This window comes from Paramormyrops kingsleyae, chromosome 4 (assembly GCF_048594095.1).
Source record: "Paramormyrops kingsleyae isolate MSU_618 chromosome 4, PKINGS_0.4, whole genome shotgun sequence".
Taxonomy (NCBI): domain Eukaryota; kingdom Metazoa; phylum Chordata; class Actinopteri; order Osteoglossiformes; family Mormyridae; genus Paramormyrops; species Paramormyrops kingsleyae.
The window spans coordinates 36,915,836-36,937,248 of NC_132800.1; the positions used below are offsets into that span (position 1 = coordinate 36,915,836).

Here is a 21,413-nt window from a genome sequence, read left to right on the forward strand (position 1 = left end):
AGATGCGAGAATCATTTTGGTTAGCTGCTTCAGTGCGTGGCCAGTTAGCTGCACGGGTGCCGATGAAGGAAATGCGACGTGGGCTCGACCTTCATTCCAATGCAGGCAACAGCGTGCAGAGAAAGCACACTTAAGTGAGGGGCGTTCATCTGGTTCTTGGCAGACACACCGGAGGCTCTGAATTAGATTCACCCGGCTGCTTAATCCTTCCTCTCCTGATTAGCTGGCTGCGGCGGTGCAAGTCAGTGCCGGAGACGCTGACGCTGTCCTCAGCAGAAGACCAGAGGCATTCATGCAGGCACGCCAAGGCCTCGGCCAATCAGATCAGCTCCCCGGTCCGTCCCCCGTTTCCCGCATTGGTGCTCCCAGAGATCTCGAGGTGAAAAGAGAAATTGCAGAGATGTCTGTAGCCCCCACTCACGTCATTTGGCCTGGGAGGTGGGCTTCCTCACCGGGCAAAAGTACCCGCTCACGGTCACGAAAAAGGACGAGAGCATATGTGACTCTCCTCAGAACACCACAAAGAACACAGCTGAAAACACAGGTGTACATGGGGACACAGAAGCTGCCCCAAGACCAGTAAGCTTCAGCTGACCAGGTCATGCATTTAACCCGAATTTCAATCATCGGATCAGAATTGGCCCTTAAAGACCCCGGAATGTAGACGATTATGTGTCAACCAGCAGTTTCTCTGTTATCACACCTCTTCCTCTTGCCGTCTCTCACCTCACCCCTGTTTAATTAGTGCTCTAGCGCCCCCTCGTTCCACAGTCTCCAGACTTCACCCACTCAACCCGTTTTTTGACGCATTTGTGTATTATAACAAAATTTGTTGGGCTTCGTTCTGCATGCTTGTCTAGAATCTGCCACTGAATACCTGTAAAAGACAGAGAGAGAGAGAGAGAGAGAGAGAGCGAGACCAAGATAAGGAGGCAGAGTGAAAAAGAGAGAGAGAGAGCAGGATAAGGAGACAGAGCGAGAAAGACAGAGAGAGAGAGAGAGAGAGAGAGATGGAGAAACAATAAGAGAGCAGTAGGCTGAGAAAGTAAGAGGTGGAGGAGAACCCAGAGAGAGAGGGAGAGGAAAGGAGGGAGTATGAGGAGTGTGCGGTGGGTGCGTGCAGTGGGCGCGTGTGTTTGCCTGGGAGTGTGTGTGTGCGTGCGAGGGGCCATCCAATCAGAGCTCCCCTCCTGAGCTGCAGCAGGCGAGCAACACTGGCCCGGCAGACTGGGGAGCGCGCTGCTGAGAGGCGGATCGCTGGGCGCCGACCGGCATGCGGCGGGAAATGACAGGCGCCTGTGGGACCTATTAACACCTCCCCCCCACCCCCCGCGTGGAGTCCCCCTCCAGACCTCGGACAGGGTAAGGGCCGGACGGACCACACTGGCGGAGCATCACAGGCAGTGTGGCGGGGCTGTTGGAGTCCGGGGGGGAGGGGGTGGGAACTTAACGTCAGTGCTTCGGTGAGTGTGTCAGTCAGTATATGGAGGGGGGCACTTTACCTGGCTTTTTCCCGGCTCGTCTCCCAAGTGCGATTGTTCTTTTCTGTACTACACAGGTACTGCCGCTTACACCGTAGTGTTACCATGCCAAATTTCCCTCAGAATTACAGGTGTGAGCCTCTTAATGCTCATGAGATCGCTGCTGCTGCATCCTTTTAAAGTCCGTAAACCGCGCGAGTGGGACATGTGCCTCAGATGGCCGGGAGCGCTGTCGGGACTCACGCACACATCGGCGCACAAACAGGCAGCGACAGAGACAGAGGCGGGTCCGACGGGCAGCGGTGCGGAGCGCGCCGAGAGGGAGGGTGGGTCAATCCCACGGTGTGGCGTTCAGGTCACCGGGAGTCACTGTCACTTGGCTAAGGCCACCGCCGTTCCGATTTCTCCGCTTCATCAGTGTAATGCATGTGTTTCGGCTCCCGTTGCGGGATCATCAGGAGGATGAAACGCGTTTCCGAAGTTGGGCATCCGGACCGAGCACAGATTGAAATTAGCATGTCAAGGTGGCAAATCAGCTTCCCACCCCCCACCAGCAGGGAATCCGTGGGACTTTGTTAATCCCATATTAAGGAATCATTCCCAGTAGCCAGGCCCTGGGGACTCGGGGACTGCAGCATTGAGTCCGTCACTGAACACGGCGAAAGAGGGGAAGATTAGAAAACACGCGCCTCCTTACCAGAGGCGTGGAGGAATAATTAAGGGAGAAGTGAGCAGCATGAGCCTGGATGTACTGCGCTGCTGACGTCCTCATTAATCTCCAGCTGGATAGACTCCCTTTTCATGAAGCTTCTCTGTCTCCAGCTTATTAGGGAAGGAAGATTGATCTTCCCCATACAGCGCGGGTGAAGGTATCAGCGTTTACACCGTGCGTCAGTGGGCTAAATGTGCTGTGAACATGCCACCAACTGCAGCAGGTGGATTCTGTATTAATACCGGGAACAGAAAATCTAAGCATCCTCTGTGGGCTGGGAGTTCCTCCTTCAGCTCCCTGGCTCTGATTGGACAGACACCCAAGGGTGGCCTACTGTAGAGCCCGTAAGCAAAGGCAAAATGATCGATACTCTCTACGCATGACTCACACTGAGGCGTAATGTTGCACCAGACCCCAGGCAGGGTACATGCATAGCTGAAGTCAGTAGACTGAAGTTTCAGTGCATTTTTCTGATTTACTTTTCACACAAAAGATGTCTCACACAATAATGTCTTCCTAAAACAAACCTTCTGATAAGTTACTGGTTAGTGCTTTGGTTACGAACTGGAACACTTACCCTATTCTATTTTAATTACATTACTGTTATCGTATCTTTTGACAGCAGTTTTATCAGGGCTGTGGACGACCGTCAAGGCAATCAGTGTTATTTCATTTTAATTTGGTGCTTTATTTGGTGTTCTGAAAAGACAGAGGTAGACAGACAGGCAGACAGGCAGAGACGAACAGACAGACAGACAGAGAGATAGATAGACAGACAGACATAGAGACAAGCAGACAGACAGAGAGACAAGCAAACAGACAAACATAGAAACGAGAAGACAGACAGGCAGACAGACAGAAAGACAATCAGACAGACAGACACAAACATAGAAACGAGCAGACAGGCAGACAGATAGAGAGACAAGCAGACAGACAGACGGGCAGACAGACAAACATAGAAACGAGCAGACAGACAGGCAGACGGATAGAGAGACAAGCAGACAGACAGACGGGCAGACAGACAAACATAGAAACGAGCAGACAGACAGAGAGACAAGCAGACAGACAGACGGGCAAACCAACAGAGCGAGATAAACAGGTAGACAGTCAGACAGAGAGATGGGCAGACAGACAGGTAGGCAGATAGATTGATAGAGTTGCTGATAAGGGTTAAAAAATGGGAGGCCAGAAGATTTTTGTCAACAGTTCCTGTATTCATTCAGAGTCAGACCGGGTGGGCTAATAGACCGGATTCGTCTGGGTTTTTTCCCACTCTCCATCACCTCTGGGACGCTGGGACAGCCGTGCCGAGAGTGCAGCGTGAAATATAGGATTCCATTAAGGCCGGAATATCCGCCTCCATCCGCGGTCCGAGAGGCCCCAAGCCCCCAAATGGAGACGCATCGCTCTGCCCGGTGGGCCATCATCAAGCCCGCTCCATCCTTATGAATCGCATGGTCCCGTGTCCAGAACACCGCTGGCTTGGGGCTATGAAAAGATCCAGTTACACGTCTGGGGAGCCAGCCCTGCCCCAGCCAGAGATGCTGGATATGGATGGAGACATGAAACACTTTATTTCCCAACCACACTTTGGGTTTACTTGATAATGCACTCACTCCCTTCCTGTAGGGAAGTCCAGGAACAAACCGGTAAGGTCCACAGAGAGCAGAAGCTGAGGCCTTTCCATTCATTTCAATCTCTCTTCTTGTAGGATGGTATAATATTTACCGTACGACCCACCTCATTATTGTTAACCATTAATGAGTTCAGGGTACGCACGATTTCACCTGTTGGTGATATTGGCGTGCGGCCCGCATGAATAGAGAATGAAGGCGTTCTGAAATCAAAGCAAAAATACACTGCATTCATTTCCCTAATTAATCATACGCTTTTGTGCAGGTGTGGAAGCTAATCAGAGCCTGTTTATAATCATGCCTTATAATCATGATTTAGCCGTACCTGCTGCGTAGCGAGGATGCTAAGCACCGCCACACTTTGCACAAAGCCTGCAGGGCTTTCTTAGCGAATGAAAAGTTTGCTAAAGATGACAGTTGCCGTCTCTGTTAATTTCGTGATCGCTGTGCATTGAGTCAGTAAGAACGTAAGTTACAGAACATGTTCTCTCGGTCAAGCCAGTTGCTTCATGAAGAAAAAGGCTTTCAGATGACAAATACTACCTTTCCTTAAAATATGGAGCTAATTGTGCTCAGACGGTAGGTCAGCAGAGACAACATTTTCCACAAAGTAGACGTGCGCAGTCTCTTTCTCCATTTAGTTAACCTGAACAAGAATATTTTATTGTCTTAATTCTGTATAGCTTAGATTAATAAACACAGGTGAACCATGGGAATTTCTTTTTATTGCACCTAGACATAATGCTCAAATTTGAAATGATTTATCGTTGTTTTGCCGAAAAGTTTTATTATGAGAAACTGTAAGTTCCAGCTTACAGTCTGTAGGCAAAATATTCCCGCTGAAGGCTTCATGCGTCTGCCCACCTTGTACGAGTCAGCCAATCATGGAGCAGGGGGCGGGCAAAACGCTGACTCACCTTTCCCTTGGGACTCCTCCTCTCCGTGCGAAATCCAGGAAGGGAATCACGTGTCGGGGCCATCCACATCACCAGTGCTGTATTATCCACACCACCTGTGCTGTGTCATCCACATCACCCGTGCTTTATTATCCACATCACCTGTGCTGTATTATCCATCACACACACCTGGCTTCCCCTGCCCCCCCATACCTTTCCCTCGTCTCCATGTGACATGGTTCTGTGTGCTGGAAAGTCTGTTTTTTTTGTGTCATCCAGGAAATATTTCTTGTTTTTTTGCTGCATCTTGGGTAAACTGCAACATGACAGATAGCACATCTTTCCGCGGCGATTTGGAGCGGACATATAGGTAAAAACAACACAATGTTAGTGCAGTCACAGTGAGCTCTGTAACTATGTCTGACTTACCCACCTTGACATTTTCAGTCCAAGACCCAGTATTAAGTTTTAAAAGGCATGTGAAATGGACATTTATTATCAAACCAGACATGTAAGGAATCTTCTGTTCCCATAAAAATGACTCATTATGATAAGCTGATGTTTTAATTCTCCTGGGTTGGCCTCCCATATCTCATGTGTTTTCAAGCTACTCCTTGTGTTCCTTGGGTTTTCTGGATAATTGTATCTTCTCCATGGATATCCACCTGAAAAGAAGCTTTGCTAGGACTGACCCTGGCCAGTAATATAGCAATGATGGAGAAACGCCACATTTTTTGCCTTTATCTCGTGTTTTCAGGTACATAGGAACTCCATCAGATGAATGGGATTTCTTTCCTGTGTCGTTTTGTTCGTTCATTCCACCTTACGGATATAATTATTGGTGATACGAGCGATGTGTCAGTTTAAATAGGCAGCAACAGGATATAGGAGAGTTGTAATTGGCTGATGACATATTGGCTGGTGAGCTTCTACATTTCAAAAGAGGACTACAACTTTTCATGTAATGTGACACCACCCGTCTATCTCTTCCTCCCCTCTCTCTCTTTCCAGAGGACCAAGATGACCATCTGCTTCAGCTACTGATAAAACCTTGATCGGAACCCACAAAAATCAGCTTTTCCTCTGCACACAATGTGAATGATAGCAAACGCATGACGTCAGTAGGATAAGTCTCTCCCTTAATGGGCAGCCATGGACATTAACAGAACTCTCTGGACTCGCCTAATCTGGGTTTAGCACCGTTTTGCATCGCATCACGGCCTCTGGGGGCAATTCGCCAGCCCTTCGTCACCATGTGGGTCCCCTTCAGCACCTTCTGTCTCTGCCCCTTGCTGGTGTGCCTCAGCTTTGTCCCAAGGAGTTATGGGAATCCCCAGCACGGTCCCATCAAGGGACCGAAGAACCACACCCGAGCCATCGAGGTGGAGAAGGACATTCACCATCGGCCTAAACGTGGCTGGATCTGGAACCAGTTTTTCGTTTTAGAAGAACACATAGGATCGGAGCCTCAGTACGTGGGGAAGGTAAGATCCTCCATATTTAATGACTGCCGGAATAATGTCTCCTGTGGTGATATTTATCTTAAGTGAAAATGAATGGAAGCAGTACTGGGGTCAGAAAAAGCAGTGCTGGGATAGCTTGAGGTGGTGCTAGGGTCACTGGAGGCCATGCTGGGGTTGCTAAAGGCAGTGTTGGGGTCTCTCAACGCTGTTCAGGGATCACTGGAGGCAGTGCTGGGGTTGCTCGAGGCTGTGCAGGGGTCACTGGAGGTGGTGCTGGGGTAGCTCGAAACGGTGGTGTGGTTACTCGAGACAGGACTGGGGTAGCTTGATGCTGTGCTGTGGTCAGTCAAGGCAGTGCACGGGTCACTGGAGAAGGTGCTGGGGAAGCTGGAAGTGGTGCTGGGGTTGTTCAGGACAGTGCTGGCGTAGCTTGAGGCTGTGCTGGGTCACTGGAGGCAGTGCGGGGGTCACTGGAGATGGTACTGGAGTTGCTGGGATAGCTTGAGGCAGAGATAGGGTCATTCAGAGTGGTGCTTGGGTACCTCAAGGCGGTGCTGTGGTCGCTCAAGACAGGACTGGAATAGCTTGAGGCAGTGATGGGGTCACTGTAAGCGGTGCTAGGGTCACTCAAGGTAGTGCAAGGGTCACTGGAGATGGTACTGGGGTAGTTCAAGGTGGTGCTGGGGTTGCTTGAGGCAGTGCTGGAGTCACTGGAGGTGGTGCTGGGGTAGCTCGAGGCAGTGCTGTGGTCGCTTGAGTGAAGACTGGGGTAGCTTCAGGCAGTGCTGGGGTCACAGGAGGCAGAGCTGGGGTCATTTTGGGCAGTGCTACGCTCACTTGTGGTCCATAAGTATGGCACTGCATACATGCGATGCTGCTTTTATTACTGTAAAGCACGTAATATTCAGCTGAATGCGTAGCTTTCCCCCTCTCTCTCCGCAGTGAATAACTAGAGTGTCCTCAAGAGCCACGTGGTCTTGGCGTTCAAACTGTGGCTCTTATGATTTTTTTAGCTGATGTGTGCAGTGCTGAGCATATCCAGCTGAACGCAGCTGAGGGTTGTCTGTTACTCACATGCTATAACATTAATCTGAGATACTGTACAGATGCAACAGATGCAGTGGCATCACCCACCCTCCCAGAGGCGCTCCAAAACTAGACTGATTACTACCACACCATTTTCATTGCATGGATACCGCTTGGCTGATGTTTATGGTGCGTGGATCCCATACGATTGATGTTTATGGTGCGTGGATCCCATGCAATTAATGTTTGTGGTGCGTGGATCCCAAATGGTTCCTGTTTATGAGGATCCAGTACAGTTAATGTTTCACAGGAACTGGATGTCGCCACATGGTAGATGTTGTGGTTAGTTTTACCACTGCGTACCGTACTGTGGAACAGTGGATAATTCAATATTTTATGGCTGATGTGGCATATGGTTAATGTACCTTTGACATTATTACAGCTCATTTTATGGATATGGATTGCTTAATAATGGAACTGTTGATATAACACTAGTGGTTACCACATTAGTAATGTGTGTACACTGTCTGATACAGTAATAGCTAGCGGTGGAATCTGAATGCTTGGAGATAGTCCCAGGGTTTCAGATGGAAGCCATCACGTGCAGCTGACCTCCTCGTGCCCTGGATGCGGTGCACCTGCACCCGTTCCGATCGCTTTCATTTCTCAGCCAAGCCGTGACGTTTACACGCGCAACTCGCAGCCGCGCGTCTGGGTGTGGCAAATTTAAAACAGTGCCGCGGTGTCTTATTTTTAACCTCAGGTCCCACCTTACATCGGAACCGAAACTTATTCCCAAGAGACCAGCCAATAGGGACGCTCCCCCCGAGGCACAGGTGTATCAGCATGGAACGTTTGTTACGAAAGCATCCATCCAATCTACGCTGCGCTAAGGCGTGAGCATCAGAAAAGCCCCGCTGCTAGGATCGAGTACCGTGTTACAAATCCTCTGGCTCCACTCCGCCTTGTAAGCTATTGTCTGCCCATTGAATCGCTTTTATTACAATGCAGTACCTTCCTAGTGACACTATTGCAGTTTTTTCCAAAGCGACAGACGCGGCAAAGGATACAAGAAGCTGACCTGAAATTGCTTAACGTTGCTTCATGAAGTATCCTGTAATTGCTGTTCATCTATATATTTATTCATTAAAGAGCGTTGATTTATTATAATGCAAAGATATGTATTTGATTAGTGCTGTTTCAGCGGTGTGTCTGATTTAATAACAATAATGATAGTAATAATAATTATTGCTGTACAGGGTTACAATGAGTGCTGTCAGTATGTGAATGTCAGTTCGTATGCGTGTGTACCCGTACGCACAGCGTATACACATCTTTTTCGTGCTATTTGCATTAGGTTAGCAGGCTGCCATCAGCTTGTACTTACATACCAACCGTGTAAATATAGTGGAAATGCATTTCAGCCAGAGAGGGTAGTTTTAAGCGGGCCGGGCAGCGGCCGGACTCCCACACGGCAGCGCCGAGGCTCTAATGCGCTCCGGCGATTATCCGCGACACCATAAAAGCGCAGTGAGTGCAGCGAGGGAGAGTCAGACAGGGAGCGGCGTCACCCACGCAAAGACCCGGACGCTGGCCAGAGTCCCCTGTAAATCACTGCGGCGTCGCCGCGCGTGCCCTGAAACTGTCACACGCCGAATGTAAATCCCCCGTGTGAGGCAGGGAAACTCGCACGCTGCTCACCAGCCCAAGTGTAAAGAGTGCTGAGTGCAACACTTTCCGAACTACATATGCCATTTTTTCAATCAAGAGCAGAAATTTTAATTTGATATTTCTGTAAATGATTTACGTGTCCTTGGGGATTCAAAGCCCCTGCGCATACTTACCACCAAAGAATTCCTAAGCCTTTCCTGTTGATTAGACTGGTCTTATTTTACTGCTCACTTGGATAAATGAATCTGCAGTTCAAATTATAAAATATATCATATTCAGAGCTACTGAATAATTAATATCTATAAAAAATGTGTATCATTATTGTAATATTTTTTATCGATATCCTTGTTATTTCTCTTTTATCTCTCAATAAAACAGCCTGTTTCATGCAACGTCTGTTTAAATTTTAAAAGGCTTCCTCACGATGACCTTCTTTACATGTATAATACAGCTTAGCCTTTACAAACCATAATTTTTTTACCATATTTATATATGCAGCATGCGTGGTGCTAATGATGAGCAGGATAATATATTAATGAACGTCTTCTAGCTGTGGGCTTCCATGTGCCACATAGGGCTTCCATACACTCTTAGCTCAGCTTCATAGCAGTATTTACCACCACTCAAACCATGCCTTTGCATGGGGCCCCCAAGGTTTTGTAGTTTGGCCCCCTATTGGCTACAAAGAGTCACTACACTAAATATTAAATACAAGGAATTCCTTATTTAGGAGATGGTGAATCAGCATGTTCTGCTAACCAGCTAGCCTGCTACAGTCTTCTGACTTTAGTAGGTATTTGTTTAGTTTTTCACGCATCTGAAGAGGGCGGAGTGGCCAGAGGGGACAAGGGACTTTTTTTTGTTGTGGAGCCCCAGGAACGACAAGCCCTGCCCTGCATAGGAGATGCATGCCATTTGTTGCCAGTGTTGAAGTCTTAAAAATCATGCCATTTCAATGGGATGTTTCAGGGGGTTCAAGGATACTCTCGAGTGAGGGAGGTCTTTTCCTTCACTCCTTAGCTAGTGTGGGAAGGCTGGCATCCTTTAGTATTAAGGACGTCGGGGCCGCCTGTGGAGTTAGCTACTTGTAAGCCCCATTTAACGTCTATGTTAAGCTGCCAATAAAAGAACATCAAGTTGCGAAGACTTTCATTAGCGCCTCACCTCGAAAAGAGAAAGGCTTCACGTGACCTCGCCCCAAAAATGTGTCGCTAGGCACAGCGCAGGTGACGCCACACAGGAAGCGACTCCCTGTCAAGTCTTACGACAAGGGGGTTGTTCGGATGGGTGAGAGGCAGATACTTAACAAGATAATGAGTGAAACCGTTGGTCAAAAGCTTGAGAAAGCACCTAGGCCACACCTACGCAGGAGCGTGGTCTGCATACCTCCTTTTAGAAGCACCTTAAGCTCAGTAGTTCTGTTTGCCTTTTACGTTACTCACTGTTTACTTTATGGTAGCGGGTAGCATCAGTTGCTCCCCAGCACTACGGGAATAAAACACACATTGGTTTTTACCTGTCAAACTGAGGTATGTCCCTTTTTGGCTTTACCTCCTGCACAGGAAAAATGGTTCTTAAAACGCAAGAATGAATCTAAACCTGGCTATGATCTCGGTGAGGCGGCTGGGATATCAGCTAAATATTACCGCACTTTTACCTTTCGCAAAGCGGTAGGCAGGGAACAGTGGATGAGAGAGTATTTTGTAAAATGTGTCATTTAAAGTTCCAAACAAATTCACATTTCTTGTAAAAGGTTTTCTCAAAATGGCTGCATGGGATAAAAAAAAAATATGTTCAAAAAGGAAGGCAGCACATTAAATTTGGCAGCCCAAAGAACACGGAGACCTTTACCTGATCAAATAATCCTTTTGCAGAGGAATTTTCTGGTAAAAGCAAGTAAAACAATATTGATGTGCTGTGGTTCCCTCTCCCACATTCTCTAATATGCCGTCTAATATGGCTTTGAGCGAGAAAGGGTTCAGTTAACCCTAAATCAAACAAATGTCACAGACATAATGGCATTTTATCAGTTTGACTTAATAATCACAGACCTCTAAATGCATCAGAAATCGTTATGGATGTATAATCAGCTTTTAAAACAGCTAAGGTTAAGCCGGCCTATAAAAATGAGATTTGCTGGGATTTTGGACTGATTCTGGACCAATTAGACTTGTGTTTCTTGCCGATGAAGTCACCATGGCTCTAAGTAGCGGTTTAGAGTAGTGGAGCACTTGTTCAACAATAACCTTGTAAGGTACAGATAGCTCACAGGAGTTTTACTCATACAGAGATGTCCTGAGGGCAGAAGGATAAATGACTGGTTCAGTGAGATAACCAATCAGATTGTAGATGAGGTGGATCCAAGCAACTAGAGGAGGTGGGACCAAGACATCAGATTGGTTGTTCCCGCCTCCTCCAGTGGCTTAAGCCCACCTCCTCTACAATCTGATTGGTTATCTCTCTGAACCAATCATTTATCATTCTGCCCTAGCAACAATTTTATGTAAAAAAAAAAAAAAAGTAAAGCTACCACAATCGTACAGATTTCGTGGATATAAGAAAGGTACGCCACTTATTGGATTTTCTCAGAAAGCTAAAGCTGACCATTTAGTTATATTTCAAAATAGCATTCAATAGAGCTCCATAATCCTCTATGTAGATGTCCTCATCAACAGTCTTGGCTTAACATGCATTACTTATGTTTGGCAAAGAATAACAAGTAAAGACATTCATGATTAAAATGGGCGTATTAAGTGTGTAATTTCCATTAATTTAGAGCTAGAAATGACCTTTATGACACGCGGCAAACACATCATACAGCAAACAGCTGAAATCTCAGGCATTCTGGCTTCTTGTCTTTCATATTCTTCCATTCGGGAAATCACGTGTAAATCCTGTTCAAGGAGCTTCAGTGCAAACATGAAAGGGACATGATGTAACATAGGATAATGGGGCATGTTTGTGTAGTGCAAATTAATCGTGCAGATTATAAGCAGCATGCAAATAGGCACATCAGACTGAATGAGGCTTAAGCTTTTATTGCTGGGGTACAGAGGTCAACACCATGGCAAAGTCTGAGGGACGCTGTGATCAAAATGCAGGTTTTACCAGGGACATGATATTTTAAAATGTAGCCTACGGAGTATTTTACCACAGACACAGACAATTCTTGCCAAGGACACAATTGTCCGTGTACAGACATGTTGACGATCCCTGCTGAGGTACCTTGGAGTTATTTCCAGTGCAGTAAAGCTACAGTGTATGACTGTCTCCTGCAGGTCTGACCCACAGCTTTGGACTTTGAGTATCAACCCGAGTGACACAGCATAGAACTGTCAGCTGCAGGTTTGACTGAGGCAGGATGGCCAGGAACGGGTTTAGCCGTGTTTCTCAGTAGAGTTCCAAAAAAAGGAAACGTGTGGCTATGAGGCAGCAGCGGGTCCGTTAGGGCCAGCCGAGCGATCATCGTTAAAGGAGCTGCAGTGATCCAGTGTGACACCAGCACTGCGCCAGCAAACGGAGAACTCTGGATCCTGTGGGAACCTGGGCTTTTTTAAAGCTGTGTGAGTGTTTCAGAAGAGGCTGGGAGACTGCTAGGCTCCGACAGGTACAGTTGAAAGCCAGGATGCCGGGCATGCAGACTGACACCTCAGCCGTGGACAGTGAAACACTAATCAAGCTTTACGAGACCTCAGCGGTTAAGGAGAGTGTAGCAGATGTTGTTTTTTCATCACAAGGCCATATACACGATCTTTTTGGGCTAAGGGAGGGTTTCGCACAAACTACATACCAGCAGAGTCTATGAGGATGTGAACTCACAACCTAGTGGTGTAATGTCGTTTGACTTTTCCTGTTACCATTATCTGTAAGAGATGATCGGGCAGAAAGCCCTTGTTTCCTGACTCTGAAAGCACACATACCCTCTGAAACAGCTCCGACCACAGATTCCTACCTTAAGCTCTGCCTTAGTGCTCGTTCTCCGTTCCTTTGCAGCAGTCTTTTAATCTCTACACTCGTTTTATTGTGCCCCTCTTCTAATAACAAAGGTACAATAGGAATATATATAATGAGGGTTTAAAAAAAGAAAGGCTGTTATCTTTTGTGCTGAAGACTCCAGGACTGGAGTGTGTGATTTGAAAATAGTGATTTGATATATCCTGTCTGAATGAGGTAATGGGTCCCTTAACAATTGCACATAAATCTATCAGATCTGGGGGAAGAAAGGCCTTCTTATCGAGCTATTGAAGTGTAGCAATTCTGTGTTCTGGTACGACCCTGTTGTTTGAGTGAAAACTGTGTGATGGTGATATTTTTTTTTCTTTTCTCCCTCTTTCCTTGCTCTGCGAGTCCAGTCACATTTGAGCACTGACAGTATGGAAAAAAGGGGGCAAGAACCTTTAGCCGAACCTGTCACATGTCTGTCCCCCCCCCCCCCACACACACACACACCCCCCACCTTAGGAGTGAGAACTAACTGCCCCAACTCCCTCTGGGCTGCTCATGTCATGTGGGAAGTACGACCCTGCTCAGATACATCACCGGCACCCACATCACCGGTATACACACTGTCTGCCCTATTCTCCCGTGTCAGGGAAGACGCAGATAAACAGTGTCCACTGGGAGCTGGTTATCTGGGGATAGTGCAACTTTAATTCCTTTTCAGGAAATGTACTGTACAAGCTGAAGTATCCCCAGAAGCGTTTACATCAACAAACCCGAGCCCATACAACACGCATACATAAATAGATGCACAAGACCAAGGAGGAGTGAACATATCTGCACCAGCAAACTGTAACACAAACACGTTCTCATCTCCCAGAATATTTGAAAAATACAAACACTGTACTGAGTCCTTCAAAGCTAAAGTTCTTGGTTCAGCAAAAAAGTTTGTTGGTCTTAGTTAACAGGAACCCCTGGCTATTAGGAGTTGTCAGGTCTTGAGAACCATGTATACAGAAATCCTGCAAGAGCTTCTGTTTTCCTTCAAAATCTTCAGACTTCCCAAAGGCATGTTGATGGTTATGATGATTGAGTTCAACTTGCTGCTGGTCGTCCTCTTGCAGGTGTAACAGTGATGCCGTTGGTTGGTTGAGGAATTTATTAGACATGTTCAATTCACAAATGCTCATTAGTTTAGCTTTTTTTGTTTCAAAATCCTTAATGGATTCCATGGATTCAGAGTGGTATCGGTTGGTCAACCGTACTGTATCATTGTATCCAGATACATCCTTTCTAATGTTCCAAATTTACTATGAAAGTCACATTTCTTCTTTCTTGTTCATTATTACCTTCTTTCAATCACTTTGAATCATTTTGAATTACTTTGAATTTGGTGTCATTGCCATTGTCACCACTGTGATTCTCCATCAACACAGTCCTACATCACTGCTGCCCAGTATAGGTGGTAGGATTCACCTGGCACCTCTGCTAAGATCTGCTCGCTATGGGTGACTATGACAGGAGACAGAAGCTCTTTGGCCGTCATAGCACTTTCCTTTTGGCCATCATAGCCCTATGCTTTTGCCCATTATAGCCCTTAGTTTTCGGCCGTCATAGCCCTTTGCTTTTGGCCATCATAGCCCTTAGTTTTCGGCCATTATAGCCCTTAGCTTCCGTCTGTCATAGCCCTTAGCTTCCCTCATATGTGCAAAACTCCTCACCCTGACAAGGCACTAGTGCGCAGTACAATTAATTCAGCAGCTGTTTCTTGTTAAATATTTAAATCTAAAGCAGCCCGATTCATAGTCAATTTTCCGTTCTCCAATAAAGCATTGAAGAGAACATGCTGCCTAGAAACTAAGAAGGAACACAATTCCTGTTGTAGCCTTGAATGCACATTAAAATAACAACATTGCTGTTGGTCTAACCTCGTCCCCTTGACTGGCTACCTATTGTGATATTCAATCATAAAGCTGGATTTGTACCCAAGCCATTCAGGTTAAGTACCTTGCTCTGGGGTATCGCTGTATTGTTCTACTCCATATTCATGGCTGCTTCTGCAGCCCCCAGACATTTATCTCCTTCCAGGCACATCTACACAGAATAGGGACCGGGAGAGTGCAGATGTATAACACAGCAGGTTTGGCAGTGGTCATGAAACTGATGCTCTTCATCACTGTTTTCTTGTTTTTTCCCTCTCTCATGGTTCTTAGTCTGTTCTTCATTAAAACTGAAAAATCAAAGCACTTCATTGATTTTTGCATATTCTCTGTATATTTAGTTTGAGGTTCACGGAGTCTGCTTTTGCCTTCAGAAGCCCGAAGGTGAATTTCATCCCAGTGGAACTCTCACTAGTTTTGCAGCAAGCAAGATCATTTGGTGTAAGATAATTGAGGAATCCTGGTGGCAGGAAAGTCATCTTCGGCAGTGGTCCTGGTTAGCATTAACGCTAACAAAAGTGGTTACACAATAAGGCCATTATTTCTGGAACAGTCCCTTTGCCAGCAGCATTTTGGCATTCATCTTCTACATCACGTAGCCTGCTCAGGGTCACTGGGTTTTGAATGTCCATAACCTCTTACATCCACTCCAGTGACCCAGGTTCGAATCCAGCCCCAGGCCATCATAAATGTCATCTGTTTTCACCTAGCACTTCAAAGCTGGTGGGATTATGTGTGCGTGTGATCAGGTGAACACCACCCCACTGCTTACGCCTGAGATGTGACCGTTGTGAGTTGCGGGGAAGTAACATTTATCTGCTGATGTTAATCTAATACTTTCTACTCAGATGACTCTAAATTACCATATTAATGAAAATATCTAGGATAACTGTATGTAATATGAACACTGCAACCAAGCGCCTTGATGCTCTTTAAAATTTGTTTTCTACCAGATATGCGATTAGGAATTCAGCATATTTGCCACGATAAACAGTTTTATTTTCCATATGCTTATATTTGACTGTGGATTTGTGTTTAATCCTCGTTCCCGTTTAGTGTTTAGCGATTTAAGCAATCCTAGGCAATGGTGGGCCTGCGGCCTGTCCCAGAAATGTACTGTCAATACGCAAATACCAGCCCACGTAAACAACAAGTTCTTGGACTGAGGGAGAGAAGCAGAGCACACGGTATACAGGAGGAATGTGAAGGGAGTGGGGATCAAACCCACATCCGCGAGGATGCGAGAGCACAGCAATCCTCATCGCCATGTTACCCGCGCTTTACACCTTCATTTGTGCTACAATAAAATATCGCCACGGTTACGATTGTAACATTAGACCATTTTTCATTTTGGCTAAAAACCCCTTAACCTCAGCTCCCTTTGCTCAGCTCTGAACTTTACCATAACGCGGTGTCTGGAGTTAGCCGCGACCAAGAGAAAGGGCATCCATTATACAGGTGCCAAATTGGGATCGACATGGTGCAGGGAGTGTTGGCGTCAATCGGCGACCACCACTGGCCTGGGGAAGGAAGGACAGCCCGACCCCCCACCCCGAATCCGCGCCGTGCAGCTTACTAGCCAAAGCTAACTGTTTAATGTCAGTAATGGTGCGGCGCTTTCCCACAATGCACCTCTATGGGCTCTTTGACGTGTCAGGTGGACGTGAGTGACCCCCACGAACCCTCCTCCATGACTATTCCTGATTAAACCACAAGGGATATGTGATATGTTCACCCTGTGGCCGGGACATTGTGTCCCCGCCGGTGTTGGTATTTCTGTGCACCGCGGTATGTGCTTATGTATTTATCTAGCTGCTATTTCCCTCCAGAACTGTACTTTTTATTTACTTGCTCCCCGGACCCCTTAATCCACAACGGTGACCGTAAATTACGCTCTGCTTCTTTTACGCAGCAGAACATTCTCACAGCAGCGATGTGCGGCCGCGCTGAACGTGGTGTCACTCAGACTTTAACCTCTCGGTCACGGCCTGCTCTGGTAATGCTTGCTTTGCATTGTGGGTCAGCGTTTCTGGCTCCTTGACGTTACAATATGTTCATATCTTTCCAGAGACAAGTAATTAACTAAGAGCTGGACAGAAAAAATGTTGTAGAAGAAAGCAAACACAGGCATCGTCTGGCGGAGCGGGTATCGCTGTCGCACAAAATTTGTTTGCATTTGGCGGGGGGAAACTTGAATTATTCAAAATGCTAATATAATTTAAACAGCGGCTAACATAGCAATAGCAGTTAAGCAGTTTCTATTTTTTATGAGGTTATAAGTTCAAATCCCAGGAAAGCTGTGTCCTCAAAAAAGCTTTTAAGAAAAATTATGAACTATTTTTCTCAATAAATAAAGTAAAAAAAAAAAAAATGTAGACTACATCCTTCCAAATTAGGTAACGCTTTACATTAACTGCACCCTTGTAATGCCTTTATACAGTAATGCATTCATAGAACATTCAGTGTACCTTTATAATGCATTCATAGAACATTTAGTGTACATTCATAATGTATTCATAAAACATTCATAAGCAACACATAAATATATCTTTTTGGTAACATACCTTAACAGCTTTAATATACATTAATAAACGGTAAGGCTTTACATTAACTGCACCTTTATAATTCCTTTATAATGTATTCGTAGAACATTCATTGCACTTTTATAATGCAATCATAGAACAATCATAAGCAGCATGTAAATATACCACAACATCCTAACATATCTTAACAGATTTAATATACATTAATAATGAACATTATATGTTAATAACAAACTTCATAATCGTATAATGTTTGTCATTAATGTATATTGAAGTTGTTGAGATATTTTAGGATAAGGTATACTTATAAATGTTCTATGAATGCATTATAAATGCATAATGAAGGTGCACTGAATGTTCTATGAATGCATAATGAATGCATTATAAGGGTATAGTTAATGTAAAGTGTTACTCAAAAATTATTATTTATGAGTTGTTAGTTTAATTTTGTAATGTGATTTTAGTTAATGGGATCTGTAATTTCACTTCACAGCTGGAACACTGAAAATTAATTCAAATCACTCGTTCATCATAATGGGGCATTTACAGCCTATTGCTGTTCCGTAGATGTATTATTATTTTTAATTGTAGTAGTAAATATGCCAGGTGTAAGTGAGCAGATGTGGTCACCTGCACTGTCGAACATCAAGTACATCCATTGTTTTGTCTTTGTTACCACGACAACAAAGTATAATGCATTTACTTTCCAATAATGTGGCTCATTGTAATGCGACTAATCTGGACTAGGTTGGATTAACCTGTTCAGAGTAATGACCCCCCCCCCCCATCCCACCACCATGTGCGCCCCCGCATACACTCTAGTGTTAGAATTATATTTTAGCCAATGCACAGATTTGTTCCAGCCAGGTATTGCAGGAACCGTAAATTAGCCTTGAAAATGTCACAGTGGCTGACACATGCCTGCAAGTCCTCTCCGCAGAAACAGCTCTGTGAAATTCTGAACAAATGTTCAGACCCACCTGAGGCCACCTCTAAAACCAAGCACCACAGACAGCTTTCACCAACAAGACTTCCGTGTCCTTCTGTACATCCTTCTGTGTGAGGGGCCTTCAGATAAGCCTTTTGTTGTTCAGTGCCTCTGTTTGAAATCACAGAGGAGCGAAAACACCCCCGTGTCAGTAGTGGTACTGTCCAGTTCTGCTTCAATTCATATTTCCACGGGGCTCTGCTGATATTTACTGCCATTCAAGTATTTGCATTAAAGAACGAAGACTCCCAAGGCAAATTTACCCATCCCCTGCAGACCCCCCGTCTCGTGGGGGTCACACGTGCAGGGATGTCTCTGACATCTACTTCATCTACCCATGCAAGTGACCTTTTCTGGATCAGGAAGAATCGTAGGAATGCAGTTTTTACGCTGCTGAATTTTGAATCATCATTATTATTTTAAATGGAATGCTTTCATCAAGACTGTCTTCTTACGCCTCTGTTGTGTGTAATTTATTGTTTAAGACGCGTGTACGTGAGTATGCGAGTGCGTGACTGTGTGACTAAGATGTTCTCTTTTTCATGCAAACACCTCCTTTCCTTCTCTTGCAGCTACACTCCAACTCGGACAAAGGCGACGGCTCTGTGAGATACCTCCTTTCTGGTGAGGGAGCGGGAACCATCTTCCTCATCAACGAGGTCACAGGAGACATCCACGCCACCAAGAGCCTGGACCGTGAGAAGAAAGCACACTACGTCTTACACGCACAAGCCATCGACCGGCACACCAACAGATCCCTGGAGCCAGAGTCGGAATTCATCATCAAAGTCCAGGATGTCAACGACAACGCCCCCAAGTTCCTGGACGGGCCGTCCGTCGCATCCGTGGCCGAGATGTCCGACGTGGGTAAGGCACTCAGTCCTCGGTCTTTGATACCCCATGCAGCAGTACATATTAGCTGGGTCAACACTTTCACTGAGAACATCCCCTGCTGGATTATACCCTCTGTGTTACCATCACTCACCGCCCTCTAACTGGATTTCTTTTTTCCACTTTATCATCCAGAGCTATGGAGATAATAAGATTGAATGCAGGATTATATTTGGAGAAGGCAGGTTTATGTTTTGCTGTCTAAGCAGTCCCTTTCGAGATCGTAACACATGCTTTGGCTTTTGCCTGGAACGTGGGTTGATGTTTTCACTGCCTCTTTTCATCACTCTTACGATATTTAAGTTCCCCTTTTCCGCTGCGGACCGCATAAAGGCGTGGGATTCGTTATAGCCGTACGTAACATCGGTTCCCATGCAGCAGTGGATCACCATTATTACCAGTCACAAAAAAACATGATGTAAAACATGGTTGAGTGCGTACATTTCCTGATCCTTTCCCATCTCTCTGAATTGTGTCTGGAGAAGCACTGCACAAGGTCCTACAAAATTTAGAAAAATGTGTGGCCTTGCATTTATTTACTAGAGAATAATAAAACAGAAATATTTTAAAAAGCAAACCAATCTTAAGTCCTTAAAGATGGGGGCAATGCAAGGCTCACTGCGCTTGAGACGGGAAGGTTGCCAGTTCAGATCTCTGGGTCGGCAAAGTAATTTCACTGATCAAGGCCCTTAACCCCTAAGTTGCTCCAGGAACTGTCTGACCCGGCTTTCCCAATTGTATGTTGCTTTAGATAAAATATCGTGCTGAATAAATACAACGTTAAAGATCGCATTATAAAATTTTTGTGCCGATTCCGCGTGGAGGGTCTTGTTCTCCGTCGGAGGTTACCTCTTCCAGTGCTCTGTTTGAACTTTAACTTGTGCAGTTTAAGCTGCCTGCAAGGTAATGAGCAGCCGTGTTTTAATTTGTGTGCACATTCTTTGCTAATACCTCTGCACACAGCAGTGGCATCACTCTCCAGGTTTTAAGGGGGATTAATTCTTCTGCTGAGGCCCTCGAAGTCTCGCTTACAACACGGGGGAGCGGAAAGGCACTGAGGAACCTGCCCCCTCGCACGCTTTGTCTGCGCGGAAGATTAAGTTTGTTTTATTAGCTCGCTTGTTTATATATTTTCCATCCTGTCGGCCTGGTAATAGTGTTCTGCCTCTGAGAGTAGTTATAATATCCTGAGCTGCCAAGTGCCTCTGTCTGCATATTGCTTTTCACTGGAAACTGGCACGCTTGTTTTCCAGTGACAGAGTCAGTCAGAAACGACGCGAGACAACAGCATTCCGGTGGGAGTCTTACTGCAGCGCGTTATTGATTATGTGGTGATTATTGATGCGCTGCTGTTGTTAGGTTTATTTTGCTCTTTTGAAAAACAGGGAGGATGTTAAAGGTGCAAAGCAATGGAACAGCACCACTTGACCTGCACGGCACATTTAGCAGTGAAAACCAATGAAAGAACCCCTGACTTTTTTTTTTTCTTCTTAAGAACTGGATTCGATGTGTTTTGGGCCACCTCAAGTCACATGACATGCCATTATTCCGTCACACGCAGAAAATGCCTGACTGTACAGTGGTAATGAACAGCAGGCATGATGTTATGATGTTTGATAATGGACGTAGAGTGACTTTACTGAGCATGCCCAGAAATGTCATAAACACCCGCTACTTCTGCTTTCATAAATGTGCTACCGCGGGGGATACTTACCCTTCCTCCACATTACCGCGACTCCACCGGTCAGCAGAAGCCCTAGTGTGATTGCTGAGGTATCCTCATCTTGATGCTCCTCAAACAATGCAGAAGCTCATTCCCCGTCTTCTTTTATTCCTCGAGGGGCATTTGTGGGTTTGATGACGCAGTGGACGGCGTCCTGGGTCAAACCCTAGATTTATGCAGTTTCGCCCGGGGCCTCCTGAATTTGATGGAGGTAGCCTCGGTCCACTGGAGGTGTTTTTAAAGTAGCCGCAAGCCAGTATATTAAGAGCTGTTAAACAGAGAGCTGTGTGAAGCATCACGTCTCTAATTATCGGCCAATCAGTGCTGATTAATTAGGGTTAGCAGCAGTGAGCTAGCAGTGAGCTAACGGATTAGCCTCTCGTCTTCACTATGAAAAGCAGCTGAATGGAAGAATAGCTGCCGGCATTTGTGGAAGTGGGAATGGAGGAGGGGGGACAGGGCATAACAGGCACGTAACTCCGGGGAGTGCTGCACCTGTGTCACGC

General features: G+C 45.8%; 1 protein-coding gene across 6 annotated transcripts in view; it reads left to right on the forward strand.

Annotated features, from left to right (window-relative positions):
- The window catches only part of LOC111846215 (cadherin-18-like), a 114,892-nt gene that overhangs the window by 58,938 nt on the left and 34,541 nt on the right, over positions 1 to 21,413 (forward strand). For 4 of the 6 annotated variants that reach the window (XM_023816223.2, XM_023816219.2, XM_023816218.2 and 1 more), the window contains 2 exons: positions 5,735 to 6,207; positions 18,866 to 19,160. In XM_023816223.2, the coding sequence (XP_023671991.2) occupies positions 5,977 to 6,207; positions 18,866 to 19,160 (526 nt within the window). In that variant the 5' untranslated portion in view covers positions 5,735 to 5,976. Of the gene's footprint in view, positions 1 to 1,342; positions 1,363 to 5,002; positions 5,094 to 5,734; positions 6,208 to 18,865; positions 19,161 to 21,413 lie in introns of those variants that run through there. The other 2 variants (XM_023816221.2, XM_023816224.2) reach the window with 2 other exon arrangements.